This window comes from Lathamus discolor, chromosome 6 (assembly GCF_037157495.1).
Source record: "Lathamus discolor isolate bLatDis1 chromosome 6, bLatDis1.hap1, whole genome shotgun sequence".
NCBI classification, from domain to species: Eukaryota; Metazoa; Chordata; class Aves; order Psittaciformes; family Psittacidae; genus Lathamus; species Lathamus discolor.
The window spans coordinates 40685271-40705084 of record NC_088889.1 but is presented as its reverse complement, the minus strand read 5'-3'; the positions used below and the strand labels follow the sequence as shown (position 1 = coordinate 40705084).

The window sequence follows — 19814 nt, the reverse complement described above, 5'->3', positions numbered from 1 at the left end:
ATTACTCCAAACAAACAGACCTCGTACCCATTTTGCAGCATCCCATCTGAATGGAAGGAAACTCTGTCTGCTGAAGGTTGAACCCAAGGACTGACTTAAGAAACCTCTTAGGAGCAGAGATGGACAACTGCGGAAACAAAAGACGCACTGACTAAACCTACTCAAGCATCGCGAAGCCCCCCCACAAAGCATCTTGCTTAGAAATTTGATCTCGCCTTTCAAAACCGCTGCGTTTTTCTTCTGCAGATAGCAATCTAAAAATACAGCACTAGCTAAGCCCGACATGCTAAATACATGAGTTGAGATCACTTGCTGGTGGCTGAGGATGGGCTTTAGGATGACGGGGCCACAGGAATATTTATAACCCTTCCTGGATCGCAGGACCTGTCGGTCAGTGCGAAAGTGTCCTCTGGTGACAGCAGCACGGTTGAGCGGTGCCAGCACTGCAGGGCCGAGCATGTGACTGATGGTGGGATCTGCACTGGAATGCTCGCGAAAGGCAGCTATGAAGCCCTGATCCCACAGGCAAATCCCCGCGCTGCCGAGAATCAGGTGCAGAACTGATCCAAACCCCAAAGGTTTCAGCATCCTGGCTCGCGTTTCTGCCGTTTCAAACACATGATGCACAGCAGCCAAGCCACAGCGCAGCCCATCTCCTCAGGGTCCTTTCCTCCCCAGGCTAATTTCATCTGTAAGGTGCTTGGAGAATAAGAATTGGAAAGGACATAGATTATTATATATGTTCTTGTAGGACTCTTAACCTAGGAAATACCTGCATAAAGCCTAAAGAAACTGGCAAGCTAAGAATAGCAAACTGACAAAACTCGAGTTGGACCGTGTGTCACCCTGGCAGAGCAGGAATATCCGCTATTAGACAGCTGTTGTTACAAGGGAGACGATGGCACAAGCGTTCCATTTTCTGCTCCTCCACGGGGCACTGTTAAGCCCAGCTGCACCGTGTGCCAGAGTGACTCTGTGCAGCGACACGGTGCTAACGCAGCGGCGCTCCGCTGCTCGAATAAAGACCACTGCTTTTGTGGTCCCTTGAAACAAGCCTGAGAAAGGACAGGAGAGCAGCTGCGGAGGAGAGCAAGCGAAAGCTGCTCTTCCACGGGCAGCGGCTGCGGGGAGTCTGCGGGCACCTACATCCCCATAGGAAACTTGGCCCAATCGAACGTTTCTGTCCTCAAACACGAGTGACCTGAACAGCTGGATGCACCCCGCGAGCAGCGGGGAGGGCGCAGGCTCAGCCCCAGCCTTGCTGCCTTCTCCCCTGCCAGCAAAAGCTGGGGGGACCTCACCTGGGGCCAGCCTGCCGCACGCCCAGAGCTTCTCCCCTTGTACACTCCTCTGTGTGCCCAGAAAACACGTATTTTCCCTTCTCCTTTCGTACCTAAAAACTGTTAAAGGTGGAGTTGCACCTGAAAGAAGTAATCTGAAATCAGTTTTAGCTGTTTTCTAGAAAGCAGCACCACAAACCCAGGAAACCAATATATTGTGGTAGAGAAACAAACCCAAAGTTGGCCTCAGTGCACTTGTTGGGAAACATAAGCGGCCTTCTGCCACTGTGACCATGTCAGGTGTAGTCTGTACCGAGGCTGAACATTTTAACGCACTCCAAGTATTAAAAAGCACTGGTTTGGAAAAGTGTCTGTTTGGCAGAACGCAGCTGCAGATGATGGAATGCTTCACCGCCAGCAGGGCAGGCACGTTTGATTTCTTAGGAAAAATAAACCCAAGTTTAAGCACAACCCCAGCCACACATTGTCACTGAAGCTAGGGCAGGGGGATGCCGCTGGGACCATGGAGGCAGGAGGACACTGGGCTTTGCTCCCAGCACCACTCGTGGTCTGAGTAAATCACAGTTCCAGCAGCACTTTCCCAGGTACTGGAGATAAGCCTTGAATGAAGTACAGCATTAATGGTAAGCATTGTTTAATAGACGGGCTTACAGCAGTTGAACATACCAAACTTCACACAAGTATACACACATAAGCCCACAGACACATTTTAGGGATGTTGCTATTTCAGCACCCCTCTTAGGCAACAGATGGGAAACAAGGTGATGGCTTTACACACCTGCCTTTATAATTCTTTCCATTTACAGCACAAGTCATTTCACCTTTTGCACTGGACTTAATCCAAACATCTTCAAACCAGAGTGCCCCAAACCAGGAAACTTTCTTACTGGTGGTAACTGGAGATTCTCCAAGAGGGGTTGTTGCACAGACCTGATACATACATACAATCCAGCTCTTAAAGGCAGTATTTTACTAGGGTGCTGTTTAAGAAGGCACCGAATTAAGGGAAGTACATTGCTTGTTGAAGGGCAGGTGGGAGGAAGCAGACATCACGTGGTGCTGATGGCAGCAGGCTGAGAAACCTCAGAACATCGCCTCACAGCAAGCTGGGTGAAGCACAGGGAGCACCTCTGCAGACCTGGACCCCGAAGTCACTGCTGTGGCGCTGAAACTGCCTGCAGCCATCCACACACTGGCAGTTTCTTCAGTGGAATGGCTCTCACAGGGTAGAAAGAGTGCTTGGTAGCCTCGGGAAGCGTTAGCTGGGACTGGTGCTGTTATGACAGTGATCCACACAAGGCAACGTGACCAGGGCAAGGTATTATTCATTTGAACGTACACAGACAAAGCGAGAGTACCAGTCCAGCGGGAGCATGGCACTGGGCAGGACGTCGCCATGGTGTGGTGTCGGCAGAGATTTGCTCCCTGCACTCATCCCTAGCACAATCTCCACTTCTGGACTGTGCTTGTTCCACGGATGGGTGGCTGTGGGGCAGCTGGCGACTGTTGGGCTGGTCAGGGTCTGTCAATCTCTTCCTCCTTGTAATCACACATGTAAGTTCAGGCTGGTTTTTGGCTGCTTCTTGCTGGTTTCTAATGCCCGTATTTGCTAAGATTATGCTAAGAACATCTTCCTTTACTGTTAATACTAACGTTAATGTGCTCCCTCCTACAGCAGTGAAAACTTCACCTTCCACACAAGAGCCATCCAGCGCTTGGGTGCTGGCCACAGCCCAAACCCGAAAGAGCGCTGGCTCACATCTGCCATGCACTCTGCCAGCCCAAAGCAGCTTGAGCTTTCCAGCATTGTTAATGTTTCCAGAAGCTAGGCTTCCAGCAAGCAAACGTGACACTGAATATGCCAGCCAAGGTGATCACCTGTATCTGAATACAACTTTGGTTCTCTGGTGGTGCTGGCTGACACCCAAGCATGAACAGCCAGCATCAGCTTGATGCAATCATCAAACAAGGCCGCATCCAGCCTTCTCCTCCTGACCTCACCCTCCTTGGGTAGGAAGGGCAGCTTCCAGTAACAGCAGCCACTGCACAGATCTGTCTTCTGCATCTTCGTCAGTCTGCGGCGGCCAGGAGGTGAGCAAGTTGTATTTGAGGAAACACCAAGACTCGCTGGAAGAGAGAGTCCTTTGGGTTGGAGCCCGATTCCTCCAAAGGACCTGGCCCCATGGTTATGAGTTACATACAAAACCCATCAGAAATGGCCCAGGGTGGTTACCCTGTAATTCCTAGCCCTGACGTGAATGAAGGCAGCTGAATTTGCACAACAGGAAAACCAGCAGGTATAGCAGCCTCTGGGTACCTGCCAGGGTAAGATATATTGGATCTGCCAAGAAGGGAAAGACTTTCACTGTTGGATCTTGTCAAAATGCTGCTTGAAGGACAGGCATTGGACTTGGAGCCTGTTTTCCTGCAGTGTCTGGTACAGCCTGATTAGTTGCAGCTCTGAATTGGAGGTGAAGCCGTTGACCCTATCCATTTCTGCACCTTTGTGAGACTTTGGCTTGGAGCCCTCTGCAGATACACTTTGTCTGGTGGTAACAGCACATGGCATGGCTGGTCATAGTATGACACGAGTTTGTTTTGGTGGAAAGGTGTACATGGAGCACAACTATGCCATGATTATGACCAGGAAGGAAGTATTAAGCAATTTCCCTTTTTCCAAAGGGATATGCCTGGGGGAAATAAACAGCCATAGAAAGACATCTTGACATAACTCAGAGAAAACATAGCTGAAGTCTGAAAAAGCTGCGCTGAAAGTACTGACTCAGGCAGTCTACTACCAGGAACCAAAGGCTCGGCCCATGCCCTGTGAGCACCACTGAAGCCAAGGGCATCTCCATTGCACATGCAGCATACATTTAAACACAGCTGATCAAAGGAGAAGTGGTCACTTCTCTGATTTCACCTTCAGCGTGTTTAAGTAAGGCTTGCAAACCTCATGACAAATTGCTAATGTAGTTCATGGCACAAGCATACAACCACCACGTCACAAGCAGAGAGCTGGGTTAAACTGTTCCTACCGGCTCTGCCTAAACTCAGACTTACCATGGTGCTGGCTGAGGGGAAGCTTTCGAAGGAAATAACCTTGGTGGAAGAGTGATAGGAATGAACAGCTGGGAGGTTGGGGACAGTAACCATTTAAATTGCATCTGCCACAGATGGACTTGCTCAGCCCGCAGCACTCCCCCCACACGAAGTACTCACATTTAAGTCAATGGGGACTATTCATATGAACAAGAACTCGCACAAGTGTCTGTGCAACCTGCTAGTCAGGATGTTCACATCCTCTTGGAACTAGACAGATGCAGGGATATCAAGTACCACATACACCATGCAAAGAAGTCTTCTGCTGCTTACGTTCCTTGTGGAGTTTGACATTCTTTGTGTTGGGAACAAGAAACGCATCTTTGGACGGGAGAGATGTCAGCTCTGAACAAGCGAAGGCTCACACAGAAACTGAAGTATCAACAGACATATTTCTAAACAATATCCCCACTGTTCTCAGGCTTAGATCATTTTAGGTTTGCTTTTTTAAGAAACACCCCCACCCAAATCCAGCATTTCAACCTGATCAGTCTCCTATGTGTTGCCATCTGCTCCCTGGGCTCAAGGGAATGCCCATTCTAGCCACCTCTTGCTACCCCCAGACTTCTGATCCATGCCATTTTTTCAGTGTGGCATACCTCCAGGTGAGCAAAACTGGTTTTTAAAGGCTCTTAAAGGCATTGACTCAAACCAAGTTCAATACATTTAAATTAATAAATACTGAAAGTAAAACTGTCAAGAAGAGCAAGTAGTTTAAAGAAGGTGCTGGTCAGCTAAACAAAGCTATGAGGTTTTACACTCTTAGGATAAAGATCCAAATTAAATAACTATACAACTTATGCACATACTTCTTACATTACTCCTTACATGTTGGTGAACATTTGCATCACTCAGAGACCAGGTGTCACAGTGGCTGCAGTTGCTGAAAACGCTGACTGGGGTACTCACATGGAAACCAAGTTCTGCCACGTTCTCTCCAGCAGCTTGTCCTGGTAGGTTAACGGGGAAGATGGTGCAAGCAGTGTAACGCAGAAGGAAATGCCAGTAAGCTCAAAATACTTTGAAAAATGTGTCATTTTATTTGTGCACTTCCAAAGTTGTACGTAGAAACTTATAGTACAGTCCCGTAAATTTACGCATTGCTAGAAGAACTGCCAGGGCCATGGGCAGGTGTTTATTGATTGATCATCAAGTTAGAGGGGGATAAACAAACAAAAAAAAAAAAACCCAGAAAAAAAATAAAAAAGTTATGGAACTCCTCTTTTTTTTTTTGTTTGTTTTTTTTTTGTTTTTAATCCCCAAGTACAAATTTTATAAATACAAAACAAATTCACAAATTACTTTGAATGCTAAATAAATATCTACTTAATAAACTCAGACTGAATACCTCCAGCCAGCACTGGTACAGTACTTAAAAAGATATGCAGTTGTACTCATTCATGTGTAGTGTTGAGAAGGTATGCTCAAAGAAGTTTCAAACACACACACACACACACAGTTTCCTCAACTGTGCTACAGCAGAAGATTTTATCTGAGTTGATAAAGCCCTCCATACCACAGCTCCTACAAAATCTAGAGGATGAAACAAGGTCATTTTGTGCAGGAAAAAAACAATGTTCTTCTGGAAGATATTTGGACACATGAATGTATTAAAAATGTACAAAACCTCTGTAAACCAGTACTGTATCCAGTACATCTATCAAAAATTATCAGACACTGAATAAAACTGTAGCAAAGGTAATCTTTCCTACGTTCTCCTGAGTGCTTAATATTACATTGAGAATATAGTGCAGGCCACACTTCAAGGTGGTTAAACAGTTGTTATTGCTTTATACAGGTATGACGACTGCGTGATTTAAGATTTAACATTTCTTTTTAATGAACATAGCAGATTCCTCAAAAAAATCCTTTGGAAGGTAGAGGTTAGATTCGTGACTTCTTCGCTGCAGGAGCGGTGTGGTCCACATTACCAGATGTGATTGGAAGTCCAAGCTTTTGAGCCTGAATGTGGAAGAAAGCTTGAAGTCTAGTTCCAGCTTTTGCTTCACTTGTGTTACGAGGGTTGTATTCAAAGCAGTTTGAAAACATCAGCTCAATGTCTTCAATGAATTCCGCTAGGAAATAAAAAGTAAATCAACTGAGCGTGTGTCAGAGCAGTATGATAAAGCAGTATGACACCACCGAATCACTACAGTGATCCTACAGTCACAACACAAAAACATCTTTGCATGTGTCAAGTGTCTATCATTATATTAGTGCCATGTAAGCATTCTTGAAATTTCTCTTATTATCAATAAAAACTACAAATCCAGCAGTAACAACAGGACCTTTTCTAAATATTTCAGTGCCACTCACTGACATCAAAGGCTTGAGAAATTACCAGCAGTTCCTCAGCTGCTCATTTCTTACCTATCTGTAGGTCATGCATCTTGGAGTAAAAGAACTGTTCAACAAATCTTGTTTTAAAATATTAGTAAATGCTCTTTCAAAAAAAACCCAAAACACACCAAGAAGCCCCAAACCAAACCATTTCAGCTTCCTAATTCTCTGACACAGCTCTATTTTATGACAAGAACTTATTTTAAAGTGCGAGAAGAGGGTTCATTACCTCTTTCAATCAGTAATACTTACATGCTAACTTGTATTCACATTTGTTCACTTTTTCACGGATAATATTTAAGGCAATAGGTTTTTTGATGATATCATAGTAGTCTGGTACCTAAAAAAAAAAAAAATAAAAATTTCCATAGACAATTGAAGCTTAAAATTCTACCTATAAACAAATGATGTATTAGCAAAAGCATTTTGGTTTTGCTTTTAAACAGAGGAGTCACAAGCAACCACCTCCATCTGAACTGAATGTTAGTTCTCAGGTATTGCTTCATTTCTGTATCATTCAAGTAGTAGACCACAGCAAATATTAGCCAGTGAATAAATCTAGCCCTAAGTACCCTGTGAACAACTGTAAGAAAACTGCATGAACAGATAAGCACTACAGTGTTCCCATCTGTCAAGCGCAAAATGATTTCCAAGATTTAAGACCCTTTCATTTTCCTGCAACATATTACAATATTAAAAGCTCCTCAATCATGAGTAATGACCATTTTCACTCCACTACTATTCACTGTATTACAGAAGTGAAATCCTGACGCTCCATTCCTGTTCCTGGTGTTGAACAGGAAGCAGTGAACCTTTCTGTAGCAAGAACACAGTATTCAAGTACCAGAGAGAAACAGTGTTTATGTGATGGAAGTAAGGGGAGGAAAAGGATTGCCTAACTGACCATTTGGACCACAGATTTTGAATTCCAGGTAAGTACCAAGCTTAGGCTGAGTGTCTCATTTACAAAGCAGGGCAAGGGGTAAAAGAAAAGGATTATCTGATCTAAATGTGACTCCTCCCCCCAAGAAAAGATACGGATTCGGATATGAATTGATTCGGAGAAACAGTGTGTTCTCTAGTTGTACTCTATTTTTTCTCTATGTATCCTGCACCTCAGTAATTTTCCCCTGCTACCGTTACAAAGCCATTAAACTTAACATTACTCAAAACTAATTCTAAAGGTTTATATATATTCCATTTTGTGATTTTGTGCCCCCCCTGTCTCAACATGCACCATCATATATGCTTTTAAACCAAGGTCATGTTTATGGCCTGTAACTTTACTAAATGAAGTGCGACCTGCAAATAAACCTAAAGAAAGAATTAGTAGAGACACAGAATTAGATTGACACATTTTACTTTCCCTTTAGAAGTGCAGTTCACATGAGGACTAAAAAGAGAGTTTTCCTTTTCTGGCTTGCTGTGCACTGATCATTCAGTGTATTCTTTACATTGTCTTAAAGGCAGCAAAAAAATTAAACCAGAATTTCTGTCATGATGAAGAAAATTTGAACTACTCAGGAAGGGATTTTTCTTTCCAAACTATACAGAGACTGTCCCTTAGTGATTGATTCAGGCAAACAGTAACACACTGAATTCTAGCAGTTTCTTTTTAGAATCAAAATTAAGTTGAATTCTCCATCCCTCCTTACATTCACCAGATTCTTGCACTATCCAGTGTAATTACTGTACACGAGTAGGCAGACACTAGTCTCTTATTTCCTTCAGGATTCCTCTCCTCCTCCTCTGCACTTACATCTTTCATTCATGTTTGAACATCATTCTTTTTGTCCAGATACATTAATCATTCCAGCTGTGACTCTGAATTCAGTTTCAAGTCTTCATTTAACAGCTATCGCTGTTAATTTTAATAGAGCACTCGAACACCGAGCCCTAGATACTGCACGAATGCTGGTGCAGAGTTGCTCCAGAGGCCTCGGAGAGGACAGGCACTTGGTTAGGGTATGACAGTTCCAGCAGACAAACCTTTGCCGCCTGCAGAAAAGCAGACGTGCCTGGGGAACTTTTACTGTAATACAAACCTCTAAAGCGGCGCTTACTTCAGGTACCTACTTTCCATCAAATGTTTTAAAAGCTAAACAAGAATAATTAAGAACTAAGCTAAGACATTCTCTGTTTTACTGCATTATAGTTAACATCAGAGTAAAGCTGTTCCTATCTTGTTATATTACTGCAGGCCTGTTCCCCAAAATACCTTTGCGTAAACTGAAGGTTACTCCAAATAATTAATCAACATAAACGTACCTTTAGCAGTCCCATGCTCTGCCTTTTTTCCCCCCACATCAAGGCATTTCATATTTTTAAATGCCTGACAAGTATACTTTAAAATTCCCAACAACATGTCAACTGTAGAAGTTATTTCTGGCACTATATTTGAGCTGAAATGCAAGCATTCTCCTGAATCACACTGCTTATCTGTATCCCCCTGTTTGAGCAAGACTATAAAATCCCATATTTTTACTGGCAGCAAACACGATTCTCAACCATTATCATTCCCCTCTACAGTTCTATCAGTTACCTGGATTTTAGACACCAGTTTCATGAAAGGCCAGCTGTCATCATGTCGTACCAGTTCCACTACGAGTTGTTCAAAAGCTGAGAGTTCATGGACTCCCCCCTGACGTCCTGAACTTCTTCTGTTCAATGAGGTTTGAGGAGATGATTCTGGAAAAAAAACAAACAACCAAAACCCACCCCACCAGATAAATATAAAAACCTGACAAGAAAAAAGTTTCAAAAAGCAGTAAAACACCATTATTCTTGGGTAGTAAAACTGTAGTTTCAACACAAAACTCATGTAGTTTGTCTTCAGGTATTAACTATACTACACCCTTGTTATTAACCACTAAATGTCACTCTTGCAGTACAAAATGCAAAGTACCAGGACTTAGCCAGGTTCCTCCTCCATTCTCCTGCATCACATTAATTTTGGAAAGGATTTTTTTCCACTGATTTCAATTTTAAGACAATCTGTTAAACACTGAAAGAAAAGCCCTATTAGAGAAAAACAGAATAAGCTGCCTGCTCATAACTTTTGCTTCCACAAAACCTCTATTCAGAGTGGTTTTATCTGCTTTCAAGAGTAGTCAGCAGGGTGGTTAGAGGATAAGCCCAGAAATTCCCAATGGTGAAGGACAGAAATGGCACAAAATACAAGGCTGCCACACTGGAGTGCAGGCTCTTTCACACTCTTCAGTCTCACATTGGGGCCTTTCTGTTTTTAAAAGGTTATTGTAGCTTTCCAAGTATTCCCCTACTATCACATAATTGTTATTAGCTTAACAAGCAAGAACACTGTTAGCCCTACACCAGACAGATGACATTTTTCTTCTGGCAGCAGTTTCTTGTGGTCTGTGTATATTCCAGATTTCGCTACTTTGCCTACATCTGTGTTCTGCACTGTTTAACAAAACCAAACCATAAAAGCTGTAAGTAAACATTTGCATTTTTAAGGGTTAAGGCATAAATATCACTTTCACATTTTCTAGCCACTTATTAACAATTGTTCCATATTGTAGCAAATATGAACCTTCAAATATGGGTATGATAAACCTCCTTGGCAATTTAAGTATTTTTTCTTTAGATGACTGAATTTTTCTTTTAGAGGTTCATTTCTGTCACTGCAAAAGAAGGGATCTGCCTTGTTGGAAGAGGTAAAACTGCCTTCAAGCATAATTTCTAGTCTCCTTGCTCTACCACACAAATATTTTAGCAAGGAACACAACATGTTTTTCGTTCTGGGCAAACACATCTCTCTAACCTGTGGATTGTCGTTTCCTGCCTCTTCTCTTGGGTTCAGTAACAGGAAGAGAAAGCTTTGAAGTAGAAACTGGATACTTCCGAAGCCGCTCAGTTGGGTCTACGGTATCAACAATTCTAAATCCAAGAGAATTGGAAGGGCTGTTTTCCAGTGTGTTATCAGCATTCTTTCTTCCTCTTCGTCTTCTTCGAGGACTGAGTAATTCCACGAATACATCTGCTTGCAATGAACTTTGGGTCTGACGAGTGGTCCGGCTATTCAGTCTTAAAGAAGGCTTTGTCACTGATGGAGGGGCTGATTTTACCTTTCTCAACCCCCTCCTGGTAACTTTAGATGAAGATTCAGTTTGCTTAGGTGTGTTTTGCTGACTTCGAGAAGCGTATCTTGCCTGACGCTGGCTGTTCTGACTTGAGAATGGATTGTTGAGTTTGGCTGCTCTCATTTTTAATGGAAACTTGACCTGAGGTCTTCCTGGCTTTGATGGGCTGCAAAAAGTGAACAATTATATTTATTTATCTCCAAATTCCCTGTGTCTCTCTTCCCTCAGGTTTCTAATTCAGCATTTAAAAAACCCAGCCATTCAAGGTTGGACTGGTAAGCAGTTGCCTTTCAAGCTGATGCAGCCATCCAGCTACCATTATCTTAAATACTGAAATCTCTTAAGTAGATACTATGTGGAGCACCTACTATAAAGAAATGCTTGGAAGTTCCATCATCCTTGCAGCTTGTGCAATACAAATGCATTAACTGGAGCACCAGCTATCAATTTCTTTAAATCACTTGCTTATTTTTCACAGCAACTATATGTAACTAGGATTTTTAAACTGTATTACCAGCTATGTAAATAAACTGCAGTTGTAAAATACTCAATATAGAAGTTATGTTCTAGTCAGGGTTTATAACTAATACTCAAGACTCTCCTTCCATTACAGGACAGAAGGAAGATCCCAGAGATAAATTTACTTCTCAAGGAGATGCAAGTTCTCTCCAACTATTGCATTCCAACTGTCAGAGCCACAAACAGTCTTGCTTTAGTCAACAGGTTTTTCTACTGTTTGAAACTCTCTCCACTTTACATTGAAATAGTAGCTGTACAGAACTGCAGCTCCAATGGCCATCTCACCTATACATCCTAGGCTGGAATTTTCATCCTGAAAAGTGAGTCTAAGTGCACTGGACCTAAGTTTTGTTAATATTAAACCCATCAGTAAGAGTCAAATTCCTAACAAGCTGCCATTTTCTTAAATAAACATCTTTTTCAGACTGGATTTTCAAGATATGTGCTTATGTGAAAAACTGCTCCACCTAATAATAAAGATATTTCCGTAAGACATCTGCTAAAGGGGTTTCCATTTACCTCATCTCTTCTTCCTCTTGAGATTCATCTTCCTCATCTTGCTCTTCTTCATAATGCTCTTCTTCACTTTGCCCCATTTCATCATAATTTGCCTCTTCTTCCCCTTCTCCTAGTCGTTCAGCAGTCTCTTCATCACTTTCCACAGAAGGTCTTTGTCTGGAAGAGAGGCGTCTGGAGCGCTGTTTTGGTCGGCACTCTGGACAAAACCAGTCTCCTTCAGGAATGACCTAGAAGGAGAAGGAAAAAAAAAAGAAAAAAAAAAAAGAAGAAAGAAGAAAGCATTAGTAGTATGCAATTAAGTTCTAAGAACTATTCAAGTTTTGTGTAAAAAGGAAGTGCTTCTTTTTCCTCAGGTACCTTCAGCTTGGGCCTGATGCAGTAAGTATGATAGCCTCGATCGCAGCCATCACACAGCACCATGCTTTCTGCATCGCCTTTCTTCCGACACACTTTACAGCGAGCATTGAGGATGGACTTTGACCAGATGACACTTCGATCCAGTGTAGACAGATGAAGGAAGACTTGGGACAAGCTGGTAGAAGAAAGAAGTGACTCTCTCCAGCGATCCAAAACTGTTTTATAGGCCCGTCCACCATCACTGGCATCTTCCATTAAAGAGGGGTATTGAAAAAAAAAACAACAACAAACAAAACAAAACACCAGAATGATCAAACTTGTCAAACATCCACGTTATTTTAGACTATAAGGTAAGGTTCTGATTCTCAAGACAGCAGTAGTAAACTGGGATAATATTATAACCTTTGTCTTATCTCCTCAATACTTGAATATTTCCCCTTTAGTTTCCAAGCTGCTGATACCATTAAGAATTTCCTCTTCAATACCACTTGCAATAAAACTTGCACATACATGGGACATGAGAAAGACATAAAAGTATTACTCAGATAGCAACCTGGAAACCTAACAATTTGATTAAATTTATAAATGAAGATTACTTAAGATTAAAGAAGGACACTCCCAACTTACTTTCCCTTGTAGGTACATTTTGAAACCACAAAATTATTTATATTTAAATATTGTACCTGGCATTAACCAGAGACTTCACTGGCAAAAAACAGCTTAAAGGGCTTTTCTCACCTGCACTTCTTGGCATAATCTAGCAAACAATCTTTTAGCCCTCCCTCCACACCTCAATGTCCTTATTCCTGTCCTGCACTTCACAACCTGCATGTCTGTCCAGCTAACCAGACTGGGTGACTGCTGTAGTTGAAATATTACTGTTTTCTTGGTATTTTATAAGCAATGTAGTACACACGAATCTGTGGTGCACACCTAGTGGCAAACCAAGTCAGACCTGGGATCCTAATTCAGTTAGAAATAAATGGGAAACAGGGGATGAGAGATTATATTGTATTTTCACAGGTTTGGTTTGCAACCCAGGCCACCAAAGCAGGCACACAACTACACATACAGGATAGTGAGGGAGGAGGTACTGAATGGGAATGAGCAGCTGGGAATTACAGAATCAAATAGGCTGTTTGAGGAACTACAGAAATGAGAAGGTACAAACGACACCCTGCACTGCTGCTGCTGAGCAGAAAGGGTATTTCTTTATCAATGTTGAAAGCTATTTCTTGCATTTTAAAGCAAAAGGTTTAAGGAAAGGAAGACACAACATAGTAGTACTTTTCATTATGGAAATGTTCAAAGATTTCCCTTCTAGAATGGGTAGTCCAGTTATTACTGTGTGACCTCCAGCTGATTAATGCTGCACTCCAGTATAAAATGCCACCTTGCCTGACTTGCTATAGTCACAGTGGGCACAGGAATGGCATATGATCCACCTGCCAAATGGTTTCTCCTCAGCAATAGGATGAGAAAACATCTAATAACAGCCAAAATGAAAGAACAAAAATGAGACTAATTGCTCTCCTGGCAAGGCCTTTTTGCCTCTCATCAACTGGCTGCCAGGATTTGCCTAATCTTGCATACATCTGCATTAGCAGCAAGCAGCACAAGAGGAGTGATGGGAGAAGGCAAAGGATAAACAGGCAACACAACTTCATAAATAAAATGTAGCCACTCCTGAGCTGTAAATTCAAACCTGGATTTCCTAAATTTTCCTATTACTTTATCCTTAGGTTTCCTGTCTGAAGTTCAGTCTACTAAGGATAGTGGTCAGGTGCAAAAGCAGCACTACAGTCTATCTTCCTGGTATGCTTTTAAAAATCAGCAAGAAGAAATTAAATCCACTTGTCAGGACACTAGACTAACATGAGACCCAGTTCACTTCTGCTGCAAACTTCTACTATAACTCTGGCAAAGACACTTTATCTTAAGCATATATATATATATCTCAGATTGGCAAGCATTTCTTTTGCTGACAGTGGCAGCTTGAGCAAAATTACTGGTTTTTTTGGTGGTTATTTTTAGCCTGAATTGGTTTACCAATATAGTTCATAACATTACACAACAGATATTTGCACTGCAAAACTGCAAATGCAATATAGAGATAGAAATGACTGACCATGACCTGCTTCAGCATGTCCTGCTGCTGAAACATGCCAAACACCACCCGCTGCTTCAGATCCCAATTTGTAAAATAAGAATAACACTTTTTTCTTCCATCCATCATCTTTCTCATTTATATTGTTAACTTGGAGGGAGAAACGGCCTCTTTCTTTGTGTCTCAGCAGCTCTACACTGCGCAGTGGGATACCCCTCTGTCAGCTAAGCTCTCCAAGCCTTGCTACAATGCAAATTAAGTTGTTTGACAGATCTATGCACTCATCTATCAATAGCTATTGAGTTCAGGGAAGGGTTTCCATTTTAGTATTCCTAGAAAGGATATGCAATTGCACAATGCTGCAAAGTTTCAAAAAACCCCAAAACACACAGAGGCATTAAAGGTGTGGGGGGAAAGGATTCTGTGAACATGCAAATTTCTGTTGCAAATTGATAAAAAGAAAATAGAGGGGGTTTTGTGGTATTTTTTTTTTTTTTTTTTAATCCGTGAGTTGTATTTTACCACAAACTATAAAACAAAGGTTTTTTACTATAAAACAAAGGTTTTATGTTACTATCCATGTTTAAACCTTTGGCTTTAATAAACAAATTCTTCAGTTTTAAGGAATTGGCTACAAAATTATTAAAGTAAACAAACAAAAAGAAAACCTGATAAAATATTTAATAGTTCCTAATTCTTAGCAATACAAGTAACACTTCAAATTTACCATTTCTTTGACTACTCTTGTCTTCCCTCTCCTCTTTTTATCCCCTCAGTGCTTCCATTCATTATCTTCTGATTACCCAACATAAATGCAGTTATTTCAAATACCTTTCTGAAGTGTGGTGAATTATTTTTTTTATTAATTTTTATCATCCATGCTCGTGGAGCCTAAAAATGTAACTAGAACAGCGTTACCCAACATGTGCATGTGGAAAAAGGTAGGCAGGGAAGGGTAAGAGAATAACATGCATGAAGGAATTGCTCATCCCAGGATTTACTTTGACTCCCACTACAAACAGAAGGCTTAAACCTACCCTCCCCTTATCTTCCTGTCCCTCTCCAATACAAATGGCTATAGGAGCAGCTCACTGACCACTGCTTTCTCTCTCAGCAAAGACTTTGTCTGGCCTATGCTACCCACAAACCTCCTAACATCTCAAAAACATAGCCAGTTTATGGGCACACTCCTCAAGGACCAGGAGAACCAGCTCACCTGCCACGTGAAACAACATTCTTAAGACATATTTGTGCAGGAGTGTTCTTGAGTATTAAAATTATATGTAATGAAATGATTTCTAAAACACAATTCACAATTAAGAAATGCATATAATTCATGTTACATTTAATCACCAAATAGCAGACTAGGGACCACCTAGCAGCTCTGCAAGGCAGAGGGTGCAGTTTCTGGGGTTTCTAGATCTCCTTTTGCATTGCTATCTTCTGTGCCAGTCTTTTCTTGCTCTTCCACTTGAATATTTGGTATGCACCTCAACTCTAAACTTATCAGAATCACCAGTGAGGCTCCTGGCAGCCTGATAGAGGCTCAGAACAAAAACGGAGTAGAGAGGAGCAGCTGGTCCTTTTATTGCTGTGCTGGGTCCCTTTGTCTGCTCTGCACCCTGGAGGCCACCGGGATAAACTTGCCAGTGACTGCAGTGAATTTCACTGTGCTGTCTTTAGTACTAGAAGCTGTAAATAGACTGAGAACTAAAAATTCTGAATTATGACTCCATTCCCTAATAGGAACTGAGCACAGTGAAGGAGGGCGGGAGGAGAGAAGGGGGAGCAGAGAGGGAAAAGAAACTCCACAGTGAAGGGAATAACTGAAATAACGATGAAGACAAAGCGGGTTCAACTTGGTTTAAAACAGAAATGCAGGGGTACTCTTTTTACCTAGTGTTCCCCTGTACTGCTACCGAACAGAACTCGAAGCGCTTGCTTGACTTCCAGTGTTTTTACCTCAATGATAATTAAATCAGCCTAAACATGTTGGGCTTGTCAGGTTTAATGTTAGAAACAGACAGGCAGGCATTTGGTCTAGGGATGGTTCCATTAAGCAGTTGGAACAACTATTAAAAAGAAATGACTGTATGGACACAATGGACTATGTAAGATCAAGCATAACGAGAGAGCAAACAAACTCCAAACATCCACAAACCAAACCCCAGTGGTTACAAACCAGGAGTTAATTTCTATTGTCAGAGTACTGCTGGCCACTTTCTAGAGGGACCAACAAAAAAGGGTATCACAGTTCGGAGCATAAGGCAGATCTCCAGCAAGCAGTAGTGTCCACTCTGTACAAAAAGTTTTAGTAACAGTACTAACACCTCCTTGTCAAGCTAAGTAGAAAACTTTTCTTTGCCTGTTATACACACACAAGTTGCAACCTAAGAAACAGAACCTGCTGCAGTAGCATGCAAAGACACTGTTTCCAACTGGGGAACTTAAGCTCAATATAAGATGATGCAAATTTTACACTCTTGGTTTTTTTAAACGTCTGAAACACTGAAAAGTTATATCCAGAAAGGTGTGCATCCAGAACTGCTGCTTGACTGCTGAAGTGCCCAAGTTTGACAGATGCCTCTCAAACACACAGGCTTCCTTGACATTTTGCAGTTGCACCTTCTGGTCACATCCACAAGTTCCCAAGTCAGAGCACCTTTCATATAACTAACTGCCTAGTGGTCATAAAATCAGAAGTGAATAGATGTTTTAAGCTTTCTTTGCTACAGAGCCAGGCAAAGCCACAGCTCCTCTAAGAGCTCTCTAATGACAAAACTAAAACCTTGCCTTCAGTCAGACTCATCTGCTAAAAGCAGCTCATTACGCAAGCGAAAACATGAGACACTTGGCACCAAAGGTAAAGCAAGGAAGAGGGAACATGACACCATCCCTTAATGGTTAGGACAGTAAGCCCGAGCAGAACACACCTGGGATCCTTCCTGCTCCTTCAGCTATGCAGGTTGTTCTATATATTACTGTAAGCTTACAGCAGTACCATTCTCCAGAGCAGAAGAGATGCACAGGTACAGTACAATATACAAATATACATGATTTAAGACACGCAAATAATATGACTTTCCCTATATACTTTCTTTGTCACACAGTGTAAAGGCATCCAAAGGAATCCAAGGATTCCCAAGTTAAGAACAACAAGAAACCCCAAGCATCATTTAAAGGGTCAGGCAAAAAGATGAACCATCATTATTAGATTATGGCATAGTTCGGACCACTGGAAAAAAGATGCAAGAGGACTGCTAAAAAACCCCTTTATCTCCAACACTTTAGGGACATTTCTCTTTTAATCCGCTTCCTCTAACTCGGGATGCCCAGTCTATGGCTATAACCTACTCATAACCACGTCTTTCCCCTTAAGGGCACACTGTAGTAAACTTAGAGCTGTCAGCAAGATGCTGTTGCCAAAATACCCTCAGAGAGAGTTTGGAAGTGCAGGCACACACTGCACAATGTGTTTACAACCTGCACATGCAAAGTAAATACAACAAACATTGGATGTACTCTTAATTAACTGTCTCATGCACATGTTATAAATCTAGTCATACAGCAGGAAGTAAGTCCTGTTATGCCTGGCTTGGAAAAGGCAGACATACCTGAACTGATGACTTTGCCGAGTAACGCTTTTAAACAGATGCGGTTTAAACTACTCCTGTGCTCTCCCCTTTCATCTCAATCATTTGCCACATTTCCCTCTTCCAGAGGTCATCACAATGATAATGAGATCTTGTGGAACAGAACCCATGCCTGCGTGTCAAAAGCCTCTGGCACAAATTTAGCTCAAACTCATCTTCAGTGGCAACTGATACCCAGACACTAGACTCTGCGCAGCAGCAGCAGAGGTGCAGAAACAGTTTTAGGTCAACTGTGCCACAGGGCACTAACATCTAATGTTAATGCACCAAAACCTGCATTTTCCCCAGAAAACAAAGTGACTTTATGCACTTCGACTCTCACCCCCAGAGCACATCAGAGGAGTCCAAACAATGAATGTGTGTTAAAGTCAAGCTATAATCTTGCTTTAGTTTATATTTTTCTTACAACCTTTTATTTCCAAGTTTTACAGCTTAAACTCAAAACCTGAGAATCTGATAGTTTGTAATGTAAATCTTTACTATGTTATATCATACATATTCTGCTACTGATGAACAAGGTGATCCAGATAAACCAGACCTATAGTGCTTTCACCAGAACAGTATAAAAAGGAACATACATTTTTGCTACCTAAAAACCACACACAATAAACTCATTGTACAGTTGCACGACACATTGGCCTCAACAGTAAAGATGAATTAGAGAGTATTCCTCCAGAAAGCTTACTAATTTCTGCATAAGCATTTCCCAATGATCATTATAATTGTAGAGCCACATAAACAAGATCACTGAAATGATCCAGGTTAAATATGCACATATTTAAGAGTAAAATATGCTGTTACTTAATACATGTAATTCAGGACACAGAGAATAATGAGAGAAATATTAGTATTTCCTCATGGCCTTATAAACTGACCATTTTTTAAATTTTAATTTTGAATTTAATGACATTTCAATATTTTACAATGATAGATGGTCAGAGGTTAGTTATTTGTTCTTTTCACAACATGTTCCTCTAAAGCATCCAGTCTTACGTAAGAAGCCATTGGGCTTGGGTGGTTTTCTTTTTGGTACAAACTCTTACACAACATTAGAGACATAGTTTCAATTCTGAAAGCTTACCAAGAGGTGCTTTGAGGAACCTGCGCTCGATTCCTTGTTCTATCTGAAGCAGTGCAGATGCCAAGCAGTGGACCACATTATTAACTGGCTGAGGAGTACTTGTACTTGTTGATGCAGCACTTGGAGCTTCAGTTTTTAACCCAACCAGTCTAGAACAGAAATGCAGTAAACAATCTTACTGGGTTTTTTTTAGCATACTTAGAATTAAACACCACAGATACTTGTTTAAGTCTGTATCCACAGTAGATTTTTATTTTTGCTTACGTGCATGGACTATAGACTTGAACAGATACTACACAGGTGTGATTAAGCTACCCCAGTTCGCAAGTTTGCTTAATTAGTTAATCTAGATAAATCATCTTTAGGTAACAAAGTTAATAATTGTATTGAAATACAGAGAAGATTTCCAGAAGACTGGATGCAACATCCATCAGCTAGCTCATGAGAGATTTTCATGAAGACTACAGTCTCAATAATTCTTCAGTGAAAGCACTTCCAGTGGTGAGGTGTAGCCTTTTACAATACTTCCATCTGCAGAAGGTCAGCTACATATATCCCCACAAGTAATAAGATTCTTTAAAATAAAATAAACTAAGTAAAACCAGGATGCAATTTTAGAATGTTAAATCAAGAACTGTTAACTTACACATTCTCATCCTTGGAGGATTCTTCTAAATTAACACTTCAAGGAAGGGGGAGGATGGGGGGGAAGTTAGGTTTCCAATAGAACAG

At 41.4% G+C, this 19814-nt stretch overlaps 1 protein-coding gene across 3 annotated transcripts in view; it reads right to left on the bottom strand.

The window, feature by feature from the left end:
* Window positions 1–5420: 5420 nt before the first annotated feature.
* Window positions 5421–19814, bottom strand: part of BAZ1A (bromodomain adjacent to zinc finger domain 1A) — a 61661-nt gene continuing 47267 nt past the window's right edge. For all 3 annotated transcript variants that reach the window (XM_065686305.1, XM_065686307.1, XM_065686306.1), the window contains 7 exons: window positions 19083–19231; window positions 12242–12489; window positions 11885–12111; window positions 10528–11012; window positions 9286–9431; window positions 6996–7083; window positions 5421–6478 (listed from right to left, as the gene is read on the bottom strand). In XM_065686305.1, coding sequence (XP_065542377.1) covers window positions 6288–6478; window positions 6996–7083; window positions 9286–9431; window positions 10528–11012; window positions 11885–12111; window positions 12242–12489; window positions 19083–19231 — 1534 coding nt within the window. In that variant the 3' untranslated portion in view covers window positions 5421–6287. The remainder of the gene's footprint in view (window positions 6479–6995; window positions 7084–9285; window positions 9432–10527; window positions 11013–11884; window positions 12112–12241; window positions 12490–19082; window positions 19232–19814) is intronic.